The 21200-nt window shown below is 31.3% G+C and overlaps 1 protein-coding gene across 2 annotated transcripts in view; it reads left to right on the top strand.

Annotated features, from left to right (window-relative positions):
• The window catches only part of LOC113401141 (uncharacterized), a 106158-nt gene that overhangs the window by 70127 nt on the left and 14831 nt on the right, over nt 1–21200 (top strand). Inside the window, exon 1 of one of the 2 annotated variants that reach the window (XM_064215386.1) lies at nt 580–1154. The exons of the other annotated variant lie outside the window; for it this stretch is intronic. Coding sequence (XP_064071456.1) covers nt 602–1154 — 553 coding nt within the window. The 5' untranslated portion in view covers nt 580–601. Of the gene's footprint in view, nt 1–579; nt 1155–21200 lie in introns of those variants that run through there. 2 annotated transcript variants of the gene reach the window in all.

The raw sequence follows: 21200 nt of genomic DNA, 5'->3' as shown, positions 1-21200 counted from the left end.
AATGTACCTAATGCAGAATCACAGTTTCATATAGTTTTTGAAAACATATAATATCAGGTGAGAACTGCCTCCCGAGGGACATTAGTGAGGTATCCCTCTGTAGCTTCTATTGAATGCTGTCGATGTGGCGGACTCGCGACAACTTCTCTACTATCTGTTTCGTTTTCCGCCTCCGAGACAATTTAAGTTGACAACGTGGACGTAACAAAAGAGGACGTAGTGTTCTACTTTGTACTTCGTTTCATGCAATGGGAACAGTTGTTATTATTAGACATTTGTAATGCAAATTCGGCTATCAACAAACTTATCTAAGAAAATATATTATTATTTGTTTATGTATGTATGTCAATACAATTGCTATATAAAATTAGACATTTCAAAGTTTCAATTTAAAATCTTTGAAAATCTACGTCGAAGCCCTAACTTTAAAAAACGCTTTCTTTGGCGAAAATATTTAAGCGTTCTTTATACCATCGGGGACAAGTGTAAACATGATTGCGCGGCAAGGCGGCAAGGCGGCACGGCGGCTCGGCGTCCCGTGGCTACGCGGGGAGGGACTCGCGTCACTCGAGCGGCTGCTGCCGCGCGCTCCGCTCGCAACATGTCGGTGCGTGTAGACCACCGCGATCGCGATCGCTTTTCTAGACATTCTTCCCGCGCTTCTGTCGATCTCGCTTTTCCGAGTGGATCTGCGCGGGATCATTCTTTTCGTTCCGTTCACTCGGGTCGTGTGCCGCGTGTAGCTAGCGATGATTTAATGGTGCCAGTGCGCACGTTAAGATCAGCTTCGTGTCGAGCAGCACCAGGTGCTCCACATCGCCTCAGACGACACCACTCCTCAGCTGCAGAATGCGAACGAGCACGTCGTTCGCGTCGCCATACATTGGAACTTCCCAACAGTCGTGGTCCCAGCGTCCGAAGCCGGTCCCCAGAGCCGCCTCCTCCAGCTCCCGAGCCGGAGGTTCCACCCGAGGATGCCGGCAAGGAGGCTCGGAGACGACGCGTGGTCGCCGCCGTCGCCGCTTCCTTCTTCGCGTTGGCGCTGGCTTCTGTCCTCGTGGTGGTGGTGACACTGACTCACAGCTCAGTGCTTCGCGCACACAACCAAACAGCCAAGTACTACACGTTCTCCGTGCCGCCGCACCATCCTCTCAGTGAGCCCCGTTCATGTTGCCCCACCGTCGCCCTTCCCGCTTCGCATGCGACTGTCTCCGACCCCGAGTACCAGGGGCTGCGAACGTCATCGTGCTACCGTCGATCTTCAATCGTGTGCTTCTCACCGCCGTCATTTGCGGTATATTATATATACACTACATACGTAGCAAATTCTTAACTCTTCCTTGACTAAAGTCTAGCGATCTACTCTCTTCATCAAAATAAAATAATTCGTGATGACTTTTTTAAGCTGAACATAAGATCGTTAAGGCTCTGTCAAAAATCTAAGTCGATGCACAGAAATCTTCCACGCTCGCACGTTCGCAACCCCCTTCTGCATGTTTAGTGTGTGATAGATGTGACGTGTCCGTAATATTATTAAACTATATTAATAAATTATTTATTTATAACAAAACGTGTTAATACGAAAATAATTAATTTAACTAAAAAGTGTACTTATATTTCTTACAACGACAATTCTAAATGTGAAATGAAGTGAATGTTATTCGTATTATAATATATTTTCTTCTCATTAAAGTAGGTGTCAAGTCGTATGTAATTTATGTGGTCTTGTTTTAAGTATTCGTATATATTTTATACCTAAGCAGGACAATTGTGCAATGATACTATCTATCTTTCATTTTACAAGTAAGAATACTATGTATGTCTAAAAAAACTACGTGAAATGATAAGATGTACTAACACTAGGAGGACGGTACGTAGGGAACATGTATACAGTCTTTTGATTCGTTATTCCCTGCGGTTTTGGCCACGATAGGTAGTTGAAGATGATATGATTGTATTGTCATCGGTCATTAGTTAGTGTGCCAATTTTCAAGTTTATCAGGTCTTGAAGATGGTGAAACCTCGTTCTTTATGGTTAGATAAATACTGGTCAAGCTAAAATCGTGTTCATGAGACCAAATTACGATTAAATATATATATATTTTTATCAGAAGTAAAAGTTTTATCATATGAGCATATTTTTTAATTAAAATGACCAAAATATTTTTCTTGATATTTGTGCTTTCAATATTGAACAGTTTCGTAATAAAGCCGACGTTACAAGAAGTGAGCATTATTTAGCAATTTTATCAAAATAATGAAAAAATATATAAAATAAAATACATAATATTATAGTCTACAAATAATGAAAGACTGCAAAATATTTCCACTACCGATTCTGTTATTATTCACTAGCCTATTATTATTATTTTAAAAGCACATCATACAAAAAACATATCGTTTGGTTTGAAAATAAAATATTAATAAAAAAATAATATACATTTATTATTGCTCTGCGTTAACGTTGAGATTTGATTTTGAACTTTACACTGACATCTGTTTTATTACATACCTACTTATGATGCCTTAGACCATCAAATCGAATCCTAAATTTTTCTAATTCATTCATTCATTCATCAGTTTCTTAATCTTCGTATATACCTGCTAGCCATCGTTAAATCCTTTAGTTACTTCATGGACTAAAGCCATGTCTCAAGCGTCATGTCTAAGTCTGAAAACTAGTAATCTGCCCATAATCTGTCCGATTAAAGCATTGACCTAAAAATCATAGAAAGTATGCTAGGAAATGGTTTACGTGCAAATATGGACTAGGTGGAACATTTATTTCAGCATCCAATAAGTTTTGAGTGGTTCAAATTTTATTTATTGATTTTAAAAGTCAGATATAGTGCCTACTATAATTTAATAAGCTTTGTGTACACAACAATTACTTGTTTTTGTGAAATTGGTAGTAATAATTAGATAAATCTCGTGGTTTTTTATCGTGCAAGCAATGCCTTTTATATAACATTAAATGTTATCGATAATGGGGCCTTATAATTTGTCCCTTTGTTTTAATTTGGGTATCAATTATATTCATAATTGTTAAATTAAGAAAAGAACAATGTAGGTATATAAAATTTCTTTATTTGCATAGATGTTATTTCTGTCAAATTGGTAAAACATTAGGATCATCGACATACGTAATGTTCATTTAACTTTTAAATAACACTGAATACAATTTTAATGCGAATCCGGATACACGTCGCTTAATATTAAATTAAAATCGTTAATAAAACCTTTGACAATACTCCGAAAGCGCTTACTTAGTATATCGCGAGCACACGAGCCTGTTTAATCTCCTGTTGTTATTTGATATTCATAGAGTAAGAACAAAATTAGCCCTTTGAATAATAATTTTAGAGGAGTAAGATCTTTTGCCGTCATGTTCGGTTCAATTATTTTTAATTATATATCGCGCTTTGTATACAACCTTCATTACATTTATCTTAAATATAATTTAATGTGTTTCTATAAAACAATTATAATAACATGTACTTATTTATGATTTAATTTAATTTTATATTCTTTTTTGTATATCATTATCAGTATTTAAACTCAACAATAATTTCATTTTTGAACAAATTGAAAAAAAAAGTATGTCTTGAATTTTTTTTTTTTCAAACTCAAACTCAAAATTCCTTTATTCAACATAGAAGCATTACACTTACTTATTGATGGTCAAATTAAACATTACCACCGGTTCGGAAAAAGGAATACCCTGACCTGAGAAGAACCGGCGAAAGAAACTCAGCGGGTCTTTTTTTTTGTCAAATTAATTAGATACATAATTGTATCTGAATAGAAACAGCCAGGAGGCGATCGTTTCATTCCCAAGGTGTGCTATCAAACATAAACTCACTAATTGTATAGTAACCTTTCGCACACAAACGTTCCTTAACATTTTTTTAAAATTTGGCAACTACAACGCTTTATGGGATCCTGTTCTAGAACCGTATACATTGCCCCACAAAAGAGTTACTGACTCTATGCAGTCGAGTAACAGGAGAAACAAGATTGTGTTTGTTCCTTGTACCAATGTTATGAGAATCACATTTTCTCATAAAAACATTAATATTTTCCCAGGAGACCTTGTCCCTTTAACGTCAACCCTCTGAATTCTATGTTAAGATAAGAAGTCAGAAGGTCGAGTGCACATTCTCTAATTCCATAGTGATATAGTTTCCTGACCAGAGTTTCATGTTGAACACAATCAAAGGCTTTGGATAAGTCGCAGAAAATCCCTAAGGCATCCTGCGACCTCTCCCAGGCTTCATAGATATTTCTTATAAGTTCGATACCTGCGTCGGTAGTCATAGTATTACAAACATTAATCCATATCATAATAAATAACATCATTTTAAGCGTTTTCCATTTATAACATTCCGGCTGGGTGAATGCTGGCTTGGTACAGACGGTAGAAAAGCTTGGCGCGGGATTATTATGATTGATTAAAACATTTGTATACTTATAACAACATTTTAAAGAAAAACATGGTCTATATAAATACACAACAAAATGTACCAAGTTGGATTTAACAAGCATTTTGACTCGCCATTTTACAGATTTATATTGTTAAATGATGTAAGTATGAACAATAATTTTATAATTATGTATGAATATCATATACATGGATTATTAAATACCTAAAAACATTACACAATTGCCGCCCTGTTAACGAAATCGTCTGGATTGGCTCAATCCGTGATGACGTCACACATCAGTAAATATGTCTTTTATCGATAGAAATTCCTTTGTGATCCTTGGTATTTTCCGATGTCGAAACCATTAATTATAATATCAAATGATAATATGACGTTTCAGAACTTCCATTTAACGTGCTTGTATTCGATTCGATCATGGAGATCAAAAATGATCCGTTAATGTCGGAGTTTTATATATGGAGCTTCAGAAATGTAAGCCCCCAATATACTTAGATACAAATCTACCATAAGCTATGTTGCTTTTTATTAAATACAAAAAAACGAAGAAATACAATCTTGTCATGTCAATAGTGTAAATTCAATTTACGTGAATTTTTGAAGCGCTTATACTTGTAATATTATATAAATAGTTAATATTATATAATATACCGAAACCTTTCCTAAAACTTATAATGTTATACTTTTATATTTATTGGTTTAGTAGTCTTCTGATGTTGGGCGATACAAAAAGCGTCTCCTCATGTCAATCCTCCTCACGTAAATATGGGTCGCTGCGTATTGCGCTGAAAATAATAGAAAGTAAATCAAAGTAATAAAAATAATAACTCAAAGAACAAAATAACTCATCATGTAAAGATTTGGTCTGTTTGTATATTGCATTTAATAAATAAAACTGAATCATAAATGTGAAAAGTTTCCAAGAAACTGTTCAAATAGAGTAACGATCGTTTTGGAGTGAGTGATACAGTATATTAAATCAATATATATATAGTATAAATAGTCACAATTTTTATTTTTAATGACGTTTCAAAAACTTAAAGTGTTATTTATAATAGACGTTTATTCGTAATATCCATTATACATATATTTAGCGTGTATAATAACGAAACAGTTGCGGATGTGGTCAGCTCTTTATGCCCTTCATAAATATCTTTCGTACAGTTCTAATTTTCTCTCGTATTTTTATTTCACGTAAAAAAATTAATTGGCTCAAAAATGTTGTCTGACCGAAGATCTATTTTTGGTCGAAGCTAAAGCCGAAGCGATAGATTGGCTCAACCCTCAACCTTCGGTCGAAAACGAAGACAAACTTTTGGTTGATTGCTAATCGGAAATAATTTATCTACTAACATTTTAGAATGTGTAATAATAGTATGGGAAAGTTCTGTAGTTAAGAATTCTTGAATGCTAATATTAACTGGTAAACAAAATTTAAATCACTTTCCAAATACAATAAAGTACTCGTACAATTTATATAGCATTTCTTATAAACTATTTATTTTATTTATGTAATTATTTTTAAAAACTATGACTGCTTATCAATTTGTTGTCTCTTAGGAGAAATAATTAGGATTGGATAAACTATTTGACCTATTCGACAAATATTTTCATAAAATTTCCTTTTACGGATTTACTTTAGCTTTCAGACCTTGTATTAATAAGATCTTTTTTAAATTATACTAAAATATTAATTTATGCGTTTATTATGGTTTTCTGCAATAGTTATTAAATGTTAAGCAGATGTTATATTTAAAATAAAAAATGAATTTTTAAAAAAAATATTCGAAGAAAATCTGTGAAGATATACTCCCGTGATAGACCATTTCGAAGAAATATAAACATTCGTCGTCTTCTCACCTCATTCGATAGATTATTTAAAAAACAAACGTTATTAACAGTTTATTCTGGTTAGTAACAGTATGTAAAATTGTTTTGCTGTCCCGTCCGTTTTAATAAATATCTTAACTACGTAATATTTCTTTTCTATAAAGTGTATACTATATACTCTACTTGTCCATAAATATAACCATTTGAAAAAAATAAAACTAAAGGTCCGTGTACGACGATGTATCGTAATAAATTAGATAATAGAGCAAAGTCATCTGACATGTAAGTTAAAAGGCACTCGTACTGATTTATGATTTATTTATTTAAATAATAATAAGTTTTTAAAACAATTTATCAAAAAGTTCTTATTGCTTTTTTTTCTTATCTGTCCCAATAAAAAATAAGTGCAAAACCCGAGTAAACTAAGTCATTTAACTCTTGATATTTTTGTAAAATGTGAACAAGTGTTATATTATGCATTAAGTATCGAGCCAAGTGATCTCTCCGCCCTTGTATTACCGCAAGCCCACGCCTTTTTTTCTCATGCGTTTATTCAAATTTATTATTGTAATATAGTTATTTTACTTATATAACATTAGTTATAATATCTAAGGCGTACATTATTTGTTATATTTATTTTATTAATGATTACTACTATATGACAGATGAATTGATTCAATGTTATTATTTAGTCTTCCTCGTTTATTTTAATATTAAAATAGTTACTATAATAATACTTACTATAATATATAAATAGTTACTACACTTATCGTCAAAATACAACAATTACATAAATATAAAATAAAGCCTATGTCTCTCTTGCAATTATGAACAAAAATTATATGAAAGTTTCCCATCAATCGGACCAGTTGAATTTGCGTGAATACGGAAAAACAAACAAACAATATTTACATCTTTATAAAATCAGTATCATATATATATTTTTTAATTTTTAGCCATATTTTTAAAAAATATTTTATTTTTAAATTATTTATTTATATTTCAAATATTATAGACACGGAAATGTTTGGTATATGTACTCGTATAAATATATAGTTTAAATAAATTTCCAAAGTAACAAAATAGTTATGTACATGTTTCAAATTCAAATTCTGAATGTCGAATCCTTTCATAAAACATGGAAATATTGAGAACTGGTGAATAAGACATAAAATACCACGAAATCTTATTTAATATCCATTGAGTAGTTACAAGTTCCTACCCAAAGCCCAGGGAAAAAGTATTTCAGATATAGTGCTTAGGGAGTTCTAAGAAAGCAGATTATAATATTTTTTCCCTTTCATAGGGACATAATGCTCTTAGCGGTATAGTGTAAACGGCCTTCAGTACAGATGAAAGTATTTTCGAAATGACGGAAAATCCATACAAATATCATTTGGACATAACATCATACTTATTGTAATATTTATCTCCTTGCTCAAAAGTTTGATCATTGATTTAAATGAAATGAAATGTTTGCAAACGGTCATTATTAATGGAGCTTGTTATTTTTGTAGAAGTAATATATTTGTAGTTATAGTACTCCATGCAAACATAAAAATAGTCTCTAGAGATGTTTGATTGCTTTTATGAAAATAATTTCCGGTCTCAACTGGACGAAACAATTGAAAATACTTGGGAGTGTTTTCGTTTTAGTCGTATTTCTATGAAATACAAACTCTGATATAATTATAAGGTTTCTTTTACAATTAACTTTTTATTTGAATATATATCAATTATATTGTGAAAGTAAATAATACGCATTAAAATGGCTTATGATAATATACATTTTATGAAATGTATACATATAATATACAAAAAAGTTTTTTGAATAAAAAGTATTTAAAAAAAAACGTAGTTATACATACTTAACTAAATGTAATGCTTTTTGATACATAACATACTGCTAAGATCTCATAAACGTTCTTAAGATTAATGAAATTTCCAACTTTTTAGGCATTTTCCTTAATTTATCTTTTCGTAAGATTTTATAAGGTATTAGAAAACTTGAAAAAAAAAAAGATGAATGAAATCGGTAAGGTCGTTCTCAAGTGGCGTATGGCGTGGCCAAACGAAATAGGGATTCCTTTATATATATGTATATAGCTTACTCTCATTGTATTAACTCAGAATTCTTTAATTTAGTATTTAATTCTCACAAAGATACGTATGGATTGAGGAAAATGTAGTTTTATATTGTAATTTATTAAGCTAAATTTAGGCGGTAGAACCAACGTTGACCGTATTACTTGTGTAATTAGATAATATCGATGCTTGGTTAAGTAAAGAGAATCGTCAAGTGGTCTTTGAGCTGTTGAACCCAAATCAGGATGAATGCCAAGCTCGTGTAAGTTAAGTAAAAAAAAAATCTCAGTATTAGCAAGGAGTTAGGAAATTGTGTGAATGTGGCTTGGAATGCACGTTAGTTTTGCCCCTGATTTCTCGCTGTGTTTGCCGCACATACTTTTTCACTATAATATCTCCTGGCCTTCTTAAGATTGGCGGCGTGGTCGAAATTAGGTCAGGAGAACTTGAACAATTTGGACATTTTACTAACAAAGTCTGACGTCAAACAACATTTCCATGATAAATTATAATGAGACTTTTCTGAATTTAACTAAATTGGAATTATGTAATATTCGAAGCAATAGGTAAAAATGATTTATTCTCTCTCCCTGTATTTTTAACACTGCTGGGCTTAGGCCTTCTCTCCGTTGTGGTGGAGGTTTGGTGCATATATCACCACGCTATTCCATTTCACATGTGGCAGATTTTCATCCGACCAATGCAAGTTTTATCACGATGTTTTTATTCACCGCCAAGCCTGAGATGAATTATACCTACAAATTAAGCACATCAAAACTCAGAAGAACTAGCCCGAGTTTTGTTTCCACGGTGCCAACTCGGGTTATTTTTGTAAGAAAAAAGATATATTTATCAAAAGAATTACGCTTAGAGAATTATTATATATGTTACCTAAAAATTATCATAGCACTGACTATGGAGAAATAAAAAGATGAAATAAATTATAAGCAAAAACAGTACAATGTCCATAGAAGGGATAATTACCATGTTTGAAAATGAAGTCAGAAGATGTCCAAACTGATTTTCAGTGGCCTACAATACCAGGTAAATGGTGGTTTAAATACCCATCGTCAGCTTATCATCATCAAAGAAAAATTACATTGTCAAATAAATTACTTGTTGTGTTCTGGTTTGAAGGGTAAGTAAGCCAGTGTAATTACAAGCACAAAGGACTAAACATCTTAGTTCACAGGGTTGGCATTGACGATATAAGGAATAATTAATGTTTCTTAAAGTAACAACAGCTATAGGCAGTGGTGATCAGGTGATCCATTTACCAAAACCTTACATAAAAAAACAGCATAAAGTAGGAAGTTTTATTTATATATTCAAAAATAAAAAAGGATTATAATATAAGTAGTTGAAATATTAAAAGAAGAAGAAAATAGAAAGCATTTTAATTGTTATAAGAAAACGTTTACAAGAATAGTATTAACTACGTACGATATTGCATATTAATATCCCAATTAACACCATCATACGCCAAAAAGTGATAAGTTTCTCATGCAGTAGCGAGTGCGTGATTACACGTACATTGTACATATCAAAGAAAATAATTTTGAGTTAGTGTATAGTTTTTCAAATGCGATCTTTTGATTAAAATGAAATTTACGTTTACAAAAGTTTTACCTACCCATATAATCAGTTTATTACCGAATGAAATACATTCATGATATGATTTTTGGCTTCCAAAGTAAGGTTAACGTCTAAGAATTTTTACTCCTACTTTAAGACTATAATTCATGTTTATAAAAATCGCTATGATCGATGTTTTCGTTCACCCAATGGTTTAAGTAAATTATTTATCAAAATTCTATTATAACTCGATTGAAGGTAGAATTACAATTAATACGTAAAAATGATATTTATTAATATATTTGATTACATATTTTTAAACAATATAATTCAATTTTGAATTAACTTTTTATTATTAGTTAATTAATTTGATTTATTATTTATTTGACAATCACAACCGAAATGCAGAACCGATTATTAAAAACAAAAACAACCGGCTGAACGAAACCAGCGGCTTAAAATTTATATCCATAGGAATTAATGGGGAGACGTATTATGGTGTAATGCCTAACTTAAATAACTACTGAACCAATATATCAGATATAATTATATAAATATAAGAATCATCAGATTAGAATGTAACAAATGCTGCAAAAGTAAAATGAACTTAATCCATTACTAATCTTAGAATGATATTTCTTTAAACGATACTGTGAGGTGTACCTAGTAGATAATAGGAAATTTCGTCTTAAAATGAGAGGAGGAAGAAATTACCTACTTGTACCAAATATTTCAAATTTAAATAAATATTTATATAATTCATATGAGCTAAACTATATTATATGTATATTTGGATAGGTATAACAGTTTTTTAGTGACTTAATTGGACAGCAAAATAATTGTACTACGATGTTGATCGCGCCTATGTAAGCTGTAAAGTAGCAGGCATTTTGCCAAGATAGGTGGTCTTTGTAGCAACAGGTTGACTCGACTATTCATTGACACAAACAATATCGTATCTCAATGGTGAACTTTTGATTAATCGTTCTCCGTATTATTTTTAAATAAAAGAAAAAGTCACCTTGAAGTGAATGGTGACATAATATTTTATTTTATTATTAAGTAGGTAATAAAATATTACAGAATCAAAGCTACTATTTTATTTAATTTGTATCAGAGAAAAATTATTATATCTTATTAATAACAATTGAGAAAATCGATCCAAAATACATTTAGAGCGATTGTTAAATCTGATACGAAAATCTTTTGTATATACGTTTAAAATTTGATACCACAAAAAATCTTACCAGTACGTACACTACTAAACACGTAAGATACTTGAAAAAGATGCGCTTCTTTCGAAAAAATAGGTCATGAAAAAAAATATTTAATAACGTACAACTCTATAGACATCAAATTGTAATGAAATCGTTTGAGAAATAAATGATAAAAATGTGCGCATTTGAATAATTTAAAAGAACATGGATATTAAACCATAAAGTACTCCTATGGAAGGACGCATTATGCCATGTATTTGCGGCTGGAAAGTTTGAAAACTTTATAATACTAATCACTCGTGCGAGAAAATTGAGCACCAGCAAACCCATATTTACACTCTCATGTTCGCACTCTTGGAATATATAACTTTTTTAATTTCACGCTTGAATCGGAACCCTCCCTGACTGAGAGCGTACATCGTTTCGACTTTTGTCAATCGGTTATTCCTGTTTCGTTCAATGTGATGGATTATTGCGTATTGACAGTGAGTAATTATTGTTTATATTACAACCAGATTAATTTACCGAATAATATAAACTGAACAACAGAATGTTTCAGTTTTTCTTCCAATAATAATTATATTTTCATTAATTATTTATATTTAAATATAATTTTATAAGCGAAAAGATAAAACTTTACACACATTAGGTATCTCTTTGGTAAATTCATTAAAAATTATACACTAGCGACCGTCAAACATGAGTGCTTATTAAGTCAGAAAAGCTACAAATAAAAGCGGACGTCACACAAGATCTCCTTTGACTTTAGCCGCATATTTTTATGATATTATGTCCTCATTACTTTGTCTTTTGTTGCTTTAGCGAAAATGATATGTCCATACACAAAGGTTTGCCACGTGTAGACAATGTGTTGACGTCAAGGGGTGTGTCCTGTTGACCCTGCTAAGCCCCGACACATCGCCCTGCATTCTACATCTTACGTTACAGACACGTCGACCATGTGGAATAAATAACATCAATCATGCGTGTGAGAAGCGTCCAGCGTTTCATTTTGTTTAATTTTCCAATTATAAAATGATTCGATCTCGTCAGGACATACAGATCAATACTCAATAACGTTATATAGTTTGCTTTGCGTTATATATTCAGTTTTCGTTTTATAACGATAAATTCCGTTATACTATATATTGACATGAAATATTAATTAAAAAATATAACGTGACTTAGAAAAGCAAATTAAAATTATTTCATTTAAATAGTGCGCAATGAAACTTGAAATTGCGCGAATTTAGTGCATCAGTTGGCCCAATAGTTAAAATATATGCTTAGATTAGTATAAACATAAAAAAAAACGAAGTAAGAAGATGTACATAAATCGAACATTCAGTGACAATATGTTTTTAGCAAAAGAACATTCCAGTCCTACTGTACAAGGGAGAATTTTTCGGAGCTTATTACATAATGCTATTTCATTGCGAAAAAGGAGATAGTTAATTATAAGATTTTCATCCGGGCCAACGATGAATTAGAAACACATTATTGACGTAAGAAACAAGTGACCCTAAAAACAATAGCCAACAACCTTGAACTTACGTCCTTTAGATAAGATACATGTCTATCTACTAAGTAATTAAAAAAAAACACGGTAAGCGGGTAATTTATTAACAAAAAATATTAAGTGTAGTTCTATATATATATTAAGCTTTCTTGTAACTTAAGGTCAAAACTAATAAGATAGTTGTTGATTAATCTGTTCGAGTCGAGACTTTGTTACAAACTTCAGTTTCAGAAATACACAAGTTTTAGTCATTAAAATTGTACTTGATGTATTCTTAGTTAGGTATGTATGTTTTTCGTTAGAAGAGACTATTACTTATTTTATTAATTGACTAGCTGCCCGTCCCGACTTCGTTCGAGTGAGGAATTGTATTTACTTCCCGATCGTAGCACTATCACTGGGTACAATTAAAACCATCCAACGACTCTTTGGGTATCAAATACACATCCAACAATAACATTCAAAAACATACAAAAAAACATTGAAATCCGTCCAACCGTTTAGGAGTAGTCAGTTACACACACGTACAGAACACTTATATATATATATATATATATATATATATATATATATATATATATATATATATATATATATATATATATATATGATAATTATTATGATAACAAATATATGTTAACAATTTTACAAAAGCATTGCTCATTGATTTTGCAGTGATCATGTTATGAATGCAGAATTTGAAATTAACAAATTTAATGCTTGCGGTCAGTATGATTGATGATACGGAGTGTGTTGAAAAATATTTTTCCTGATAGGTTATTATTTTCTGGGTAATAAATTATGACGGGTTATAAATTTTTTTTTTGCTTAAGTATAATATAACTTTGAATTCTGAACCTGAAGATCGTGGGTTCAAATACAGTTTTCATATAATCAAATCAAATCAAAATACTCTTTATTGTAGTGTATAAATAGCGATCACTTCCAGGCAACCTTAAGATAGAGGAAAGAAACAGAGGTAAAAAAGAGAGGGGTCTACATAGAATAGATAAACATAATATATACATATTTTTATATTTGTATACAAAACTTCACGTAGAACACTTATTTTTCTAATTAAATTCTGCAACAACCACCAAATCATTTCATGGAGTAGGTTGCAAACTGTTTCCTTAGGAGGAAAAGCAGCCCCTCAGTGGGATTTATGTGCTGTTACTTTAATCTATCAATCATTAGCTAACGTTGACTTTGTGGCAGGATATTTATAATTTATTGCTTTTATTTAATATATGTTCTGATAAATAATGAATTACTTATTTATCTTGGCATATATTCATTGACACCTCATGGTTTATATTTAAAAAATATTTAAAGCGCGAAATTAAATCAATCTATCGTTATTAGCGATGTAATAGATAGATATTTTTCTGAAAAGGACATTTCAAAGGACTTTAAAGGACAATTAAATTGTAAAATAACATATTGTAATTCACAAGTACATGTGATATCAATCTGTAGATATCATGTCAATCTCGTATTATATATTACATCGCACCAGATACTGATATGTATCCGAGTTTGATCTTATTAAATAAATAATTAATCCATAGAATAAAACGTCAATAGTGCAATGGTTTACGGGCCGCCTATGTATAAAGTCTCAGAACGATACTGACCCCTGGGGCCATTGTCATAACCACTTCTAACACAAGTTATAAGCTACTTTAGATGGAAAAAAAGAAACGCGTAAAGAAAAAAAAGTTCAAGAGAATTTATAAGCACCTGTTTTTTAGAAGTCGATTAAAAATGTTATAAAGTTATTCTGACAAAATATTCTCAGAAACAGCCTGTGCAATCAAGTCCAGGGACTTGATTTGGCCTCGGAAAGTACGTAAAATTGATGGTTTTGCACGTGATCTCTCTTCTTTCGTCAACTCAACGCCAATGTGATTCATGGAATAGTCACCTGAACCCGTGCCTTTACACTCAATTGCGCATTATAATATCTCGTGAGCAGATCTTTCAGTCGTTAAGACTAACCTCCACGGCCGACATTCGTTTAAAAATAAATTATGATTAGTGCTATCAACCTTTAATTTGATCGCCACAATAGTCATCAATCGAAAAGTGACTTTTGCTTTTTATTTTTATTATTAAAATCTGCTTTACTGTATTCAATGAAACCAGAATATCATAATTTTAATTTAATTTATATGAGCCAAATTAATGTTAAATATATCACATTTATGTTCATTTATAAATTTAAAAATAAGATACAGTGCACCTCATTTCCCATTTATAAAATCAGCCCGGTTAAATTTAGACGAAAATGTAAATGATTAGTAGTGGTTTTGATAATCTTAATGATATAAATTAAAACTAAATGTTATCTGTTTTAGAATAGCTTGTTTGTATGTTTAATCGAATACGATGAAAACTATTCCATATAAGAACATGTTCGTGGAGAAGTTTGCATACTGTACACTTCGCTCTAACTCGCTCTTAAATGGCAAATATGTAAGTTCTATGCCGTTCAACGATCACTATGACAATTGGTACGTAGGCAGGACAATGTCTGCCGAGTTTTATTAGCGTAACATATTCATCGTTTAAAGTGTATACGAAACAACTTTTAACCACGTACAATTCGAATGAATATAAATGATTACCATAGTACTTACACTGACGTAACAATCGTCAAATATAACTTAACATTCAAACCGGTCGAACTACAAGAATGAATCAATAAATTACTCAAAAGCTTTCACGAGAGCAATGAAAGCATGAAACGCTTCATTAGTTCGAAACTTGTAAGTCCACACGCTATATCAAAGGTACTCAGCTAGTCTTATATGTATCATGTATATAAATACATACATACTTTATCAAGTTTTCATGTCGAACAAGTTTGAGACGCGTTTGTAAGTATTAGAATCCGAAAATGGGGAGAAAATAAGATACTCGCCGTAAGAATTTCAATATATTTAAAGGTTACTTTAAAGTTGAGTTTGTAATCAATTCTATTATTTATTAACGATTATTACAAGAAACCTTTATAATATAATGGCAAGGTCTGTACTGGAATTAATTAAATTGCAAAATTTTATATTTTTTATTTTGTTTTAACAAACACGTTTTAAATACAATGCAATTTATAAAATATAATTTTTAATTGGAACGTATATCAATTAAACAGAATAAGATTGTGAGATTTGAATTTCAATTGTTTTTTTATGATATTCGAAAAGATACTGCTCCAAAATATTATTCGTTTTTTTTGGTCCGTACTATATAATATTTTAGCTGTAGTGTTGCGAAATGTCAAAGTCCACTCAACGCGCCCTGACCTCACCCTCCTTTACAAGATAATAAGCCGTTTCCATCATCGCGCTTACATTACTAGTGTATGTAAGTCGGTATGCCGTCGATGAAAACATGAAGAAAGAATTAATGTTTTATTTCTCTTCAAAACTTACAGCGGTATGTTTGTTTCGTTTTCTATACAATTCTCAACACGTATACAGATTGCAACCTAACTGTTCTTTATATAAGATATTTTAAAATATCGTCTAATAAAACGCGAACGAAGTTGCTAAGTATCATGTGAATATTGCTATTTGTATCGTATATCTCGACGGCGAAACGATTCGGTAATGTTCTATTATCTCTAGAAAATAAAAATCGGAACCCAATCACCTTGTTGCAACATTGCTCCAATGCCGTTGTACTCGTAAGTATATTAGTAAACTGGGGTAACGAAGGATCTTAATTTATCTTCTTTCATTTATTACATTTCCTTAATACATATTAGATCTTCTTTTGTTTATAAATAACAAAGAGTTTTTGTTTTTGTTTGTTTATATATGTTCCTAAACAATTCATCCGATGAGATGTTCTGCTAAGGCTAGAGAAGACAAGACAAAAGACAAAACCGGCCAAGTGCGAGTCGGACTCGCGCAAAAACGGTTCCATACCATTATCTATAAAAACGGCAACCCCAATTATATATTTACTTTATTCTGTTTTTAGTATTTGTTGTTATAGCGGAAACATTATACATCATCTGTAAAAATTTCAATTGTCTGTAACTATCACTCTTCATGATATACAGCCTGGTGACAGACGGACGGACGGACGGATGGACAGCGGAGTCATTGTCATGGGATCTCGTTTAATCTTTTGAGTACGGAACCCTAAAAAATAAATGTTTTTATTTGTTTTTATTTCAAACGTATTATATAGACCCTTATTCTATCTGTGCGGACTCGGGACGGGTAGCGTATATAATATACACTAGTATAATATTTACAATGAGTAAATCAAGCCTACAGAGATGGTCAGAGAGTACGGTCTATATTAATGTGATAACTGCTACTTGAATGGAGACAAATGTTAATCAAATTTTGGAAACTTCTTAACGTCGATCAATATTTTAATTTTTATTATGTTTTTCTTATTGCGGCATTAATGATAGTTTAGTTCATGCCTATAAAGGACAAGAAACAGTTGAATTCTATAAAGGAATGTTTTAAATCGTCGTTTTACTCGCAATGTCGCCGCCCTCTCAATTATTATTAATATTTATTGATCAGAACCGTAATCAAAATAATATACGTGAATATATCATTACTTATAAATAATATTACAATTTGTACGTACTTATTCTATGAGTACAAGCGCCTGAACTAGGCCGAGCCTGTCTCAGAGGCTAGTCTCTTCCTATGACGATAACGTCATAGGTATATATAACAAATAGGTATAAACCTACAGATTATACAAATATAAAAATTCAATGTGTATATTAAGTTTCTCATACAAATATATTTTGTATAAGGAACTTAACGTTACGGACTGAAATTAACTCTAATTCATTGGTAATAACAATAGTAATACCTATTATTGTCAGTATCCCTCACGCCCCAATGCGCTGACAATAGACATTAAGATGTTAATGTTATATCTCTTGTGACCGTAATTGCTCGGACTGACTCACATCCAAACAAAAACAAAGAAATATAAATACATTAGCTCTTTGGCGGTATTACAATTGATTAGTTGGTGGTGCCCAGGTGGGCTTGTACAAAGCAATGCCACCATTAAATGCTAGTCGATACTTTATGGTTACTTTTGTGTTATTTTAAGGTTATTATTAATAAATGTATATCTCGGACGAACTGCGACACAATTGTATATTTACGTTACGTATTTTATAGCACTTAGCCAAACGCCTTGTACTATTTTCGTGCAAATAATCACATCAACGTTAAGACGTTGGCAGACTTTTGCTCATAATTTCTATTTTTAAATCAGTCTATGGTAAATTGTTTTCAAATAATACCTCGGATGTTCTAATAGTAAAAAGCTGAACCTTTTTACTTTTGTTAATTTACATCCTTATAAATATAATATAATATATATTCATAAAAAATCCTTCTACTGTTATTTATGTTAAGAGTAAAAATTAAATCATTCAATACTCAAATTCTATATTTAACTGATTATCAAAATAATAATAATTACACGTAATAAAATGCAAAACCTACAATTGATGATAAAAAGGGTTCTTTAGTAAGCAAATAATTATTTTTAAGGAGCAGTTATTATTTTTGTCGCCTTGGAATTTCGTTTCGATTTTGAAACGTTTGAAATCTATTACGTCTACGTCGACATTACGTACAAGTACAAGTTACAAGTAACGAATTGTATATTTTCGAAGTTTCGGAAAAACATTTTCTTATAAACAAAATTACATTACATATTTTATAGCATATAATATCATTGTTTAATTTTTTATAACTACATAATTAGAATTCTATTATAATCTTTATCTACCGACATATGAGTATCTATCGTTTTTCTAATCGAGTTTACAAGCGAGTTTATTTCATGACGAGCGATGGTTATAAATGATTTGTGCGTTTGTACAGATGGCTACTACATATTAGTAACCCACCCAGTAACGCGCAATCTCCAGCAATAGGTATATATAAATAGCAGTGCAATGTTCATGTATTCAGTTCGTACAGAACAAACAGTCGGCTCTAAAAATTGTTTTATCTTTGTTAAACGAAATACTTTTCAGTGTTGGCGTTGCTGCCGGTTTAACATACTTTATTATTAATCAGTTTTTATCATCATGATGTTGGTTAAGTTTCTATAAGTATTTTGCTTCCAAATAGCCCTAAAACTACCTTTAAAGTCAAGTACCCACTACTTCATTTACGTTTATTCAAAAGATTTTTTAGGAATTTCGAAAAATATGGCAAGTATTTTTTATTTCATTTCATTGTAAACTGCAAGTAACTCATCTACATTTGCGTCAATGTGATAAAACATTTTTTAATTGAAATTTATAATATCAAATAGTATTCAGTTCAGTACATTAGTTCAGTTAGAATTGGAGTTTGTCGAAAACAATTTACTATAATTTGGTTTACGTCTTTCATTTTTTTTATACATCCATAGCGCCGCTCTGTAACCGGCCAGTAACTTTTTTCAAAAGAAATTCTTTGTTAATTCGTAACAATTCAGTAAAATTCCATAAAGATATCTTTTCAAAATGGAGCTATCGCCCCATAATCACTGAGGCAAAAATCATAGATATTATATTAATGTATAAGATTTGTCACTGGCTAGCATTGTTATAGTTGAGCTGATGACTCTGACATGAGGTGATGTTTTTTAGCTATAACACTCTGTACCGGAAATCAAACTACGTTTGTCTCAATCTCACTCACCCTTTGTAACAACAGCCACACACATACAGGAAACATTCATGTTTGGCGATAAAAATGTTGAGTGGTTGTAGCAGGCTTGCACTGATTCCTACCAATAAAACTTATAAATGGCTTTTGAGTTGCACAATCTATCATTGTCAATGGAGCTTTTTTTGCGTTATATTTACTATTGAATTTAAGATTTTTTTATATTACAAGATGGCGGTCTAGCTAATGGGCCACCTGATAGAAAGTGGTCACAACAACCCATAGACAATGGCTCTGTAAGAAATATTAACCACTCCTTACATAACAAATACGCCACCAACCTTGGAAACTAATATGTTATGTCTCTTTTGCCTGTAGTTACACTGGGTCACTCACCCTTCAAATCGGAACACAACGATACTACTGCTGCTTGGCGGTAGAATATTTATTTTATCTTAAAAGTATATTTATTCAATCTATAACCTCAGAATATTTCGATCGTCTTCAATCTGATTTCGTAAACCTTAAATTGATATGAAAATAAAATACCGACAATTGATAAAAAGCTTTCCGTATACAGTTCTTACTACTCGTATGTTGTTTGTACATTCGTATTCCTATAATGACATAAGGATATGAAACGTAAGCTATTTTTATTCGTATCCACGAAAACAATATCGTATTGAATTTACATAAAATACTGTGTTTGAATAGAATAAAATGTTTACGACTTATTTGTTTAATATAAAACGGACCAGATTTGACGACTAATGCAGTGACGAAGAACATGTATAATTACTGGTGTTCTTTGTTTAATTACAAACACCTATTACAAGTAAATACTTATAACAATACTAGCGATCCGCCTGGTTTCGCACGGGAGCAATGTTAATACTAAATATACTACAGAATGTCTTTATATACAACGTTCGCAGTTTTTTTGTCATTAGACAATACAAACCGCTATGTCCCTGCATTCTAAATCTGTAATACCTACGAAATATTCATTTAAATTACATGCTGTAATGAACCATACTGATCTATATTAAATGCACAATATTTTTAAGGTAGGTACATAATTGGATAAGGATTCATGCTGTATTGCTTAAAATGGCTTCGTAAATAAGCCATTATTTCTCGTTAAAAGTAAAGGATAAAAAATGGTTATTGTGGGTTATCCCTAAGAGAAAGACATATGCCATCGCGGACATTTTTGTAGATCTTTTTAAGGTGTACAATATTGGAGTATATTATTTTGATCTATCTCGTTCAGGGTTCAGCCAGCGTTTGCAAAGTAAGCGCAAAAAATAATGTTTATTTATTACATCACATTAGAAAACTCTAAAATAAATTAAAAGGATTGCGAGTTAATAATAATAAAGTCACAATATGTTCAAGAAATGTCACACATTCGGGCAATCATTAAAATGCTCGTTGACAAGATGTCGAATGTATAGTGTGTAATGAATCATTCACATTCCCAACATTCAAAATATATCCGTGATCAACTCATGGCCCCTCTGTTTGCCCTTATATTTTCTTATCTATTTCTGTATATATATATTTAAATATATGATATATAATTTGAACCATCAATACAAAAACATAATATTTTAAAAGATTATATTGTATTTTTACTCTCGCAATCATTTTATGTATAAATGTAATTTGTAATGGTTGTGTAAAAGGTAATGTGTTTAAACTCGTAAATTAATCCCGTCATTCGAGCGCGGATCGCGTTCGTGTGTCGAGATCGAGAGTATAATTGATTTATCGCCTAATGCTAAAGAGATTAATTACTTCTCACAGAACATGCGTGTTATATGGCTGAGCTGATATGTTTTGTCATCTATTAGAAATATCTAAA

This window comes from Vanessa tameamea, chromosome 7 (assembly GCF_037043105.1).
Source record: "Vanessa tameamea isolate UH-Manoa-2023 chromosome 7, ilVanTame1 primary haplotype, whole genome shotgun sequence".
NCBI classification, from domain to species: domain Eukaryota; kingdom Metazoa; phylum Arthropoda; class Insecta; order Lepidoptera; family Nymphalidae; genus Vanessa; species Vanessa tameamea.
This window is presented reverse-complemented; position numbering and strand designations above follow the sequence as displayed.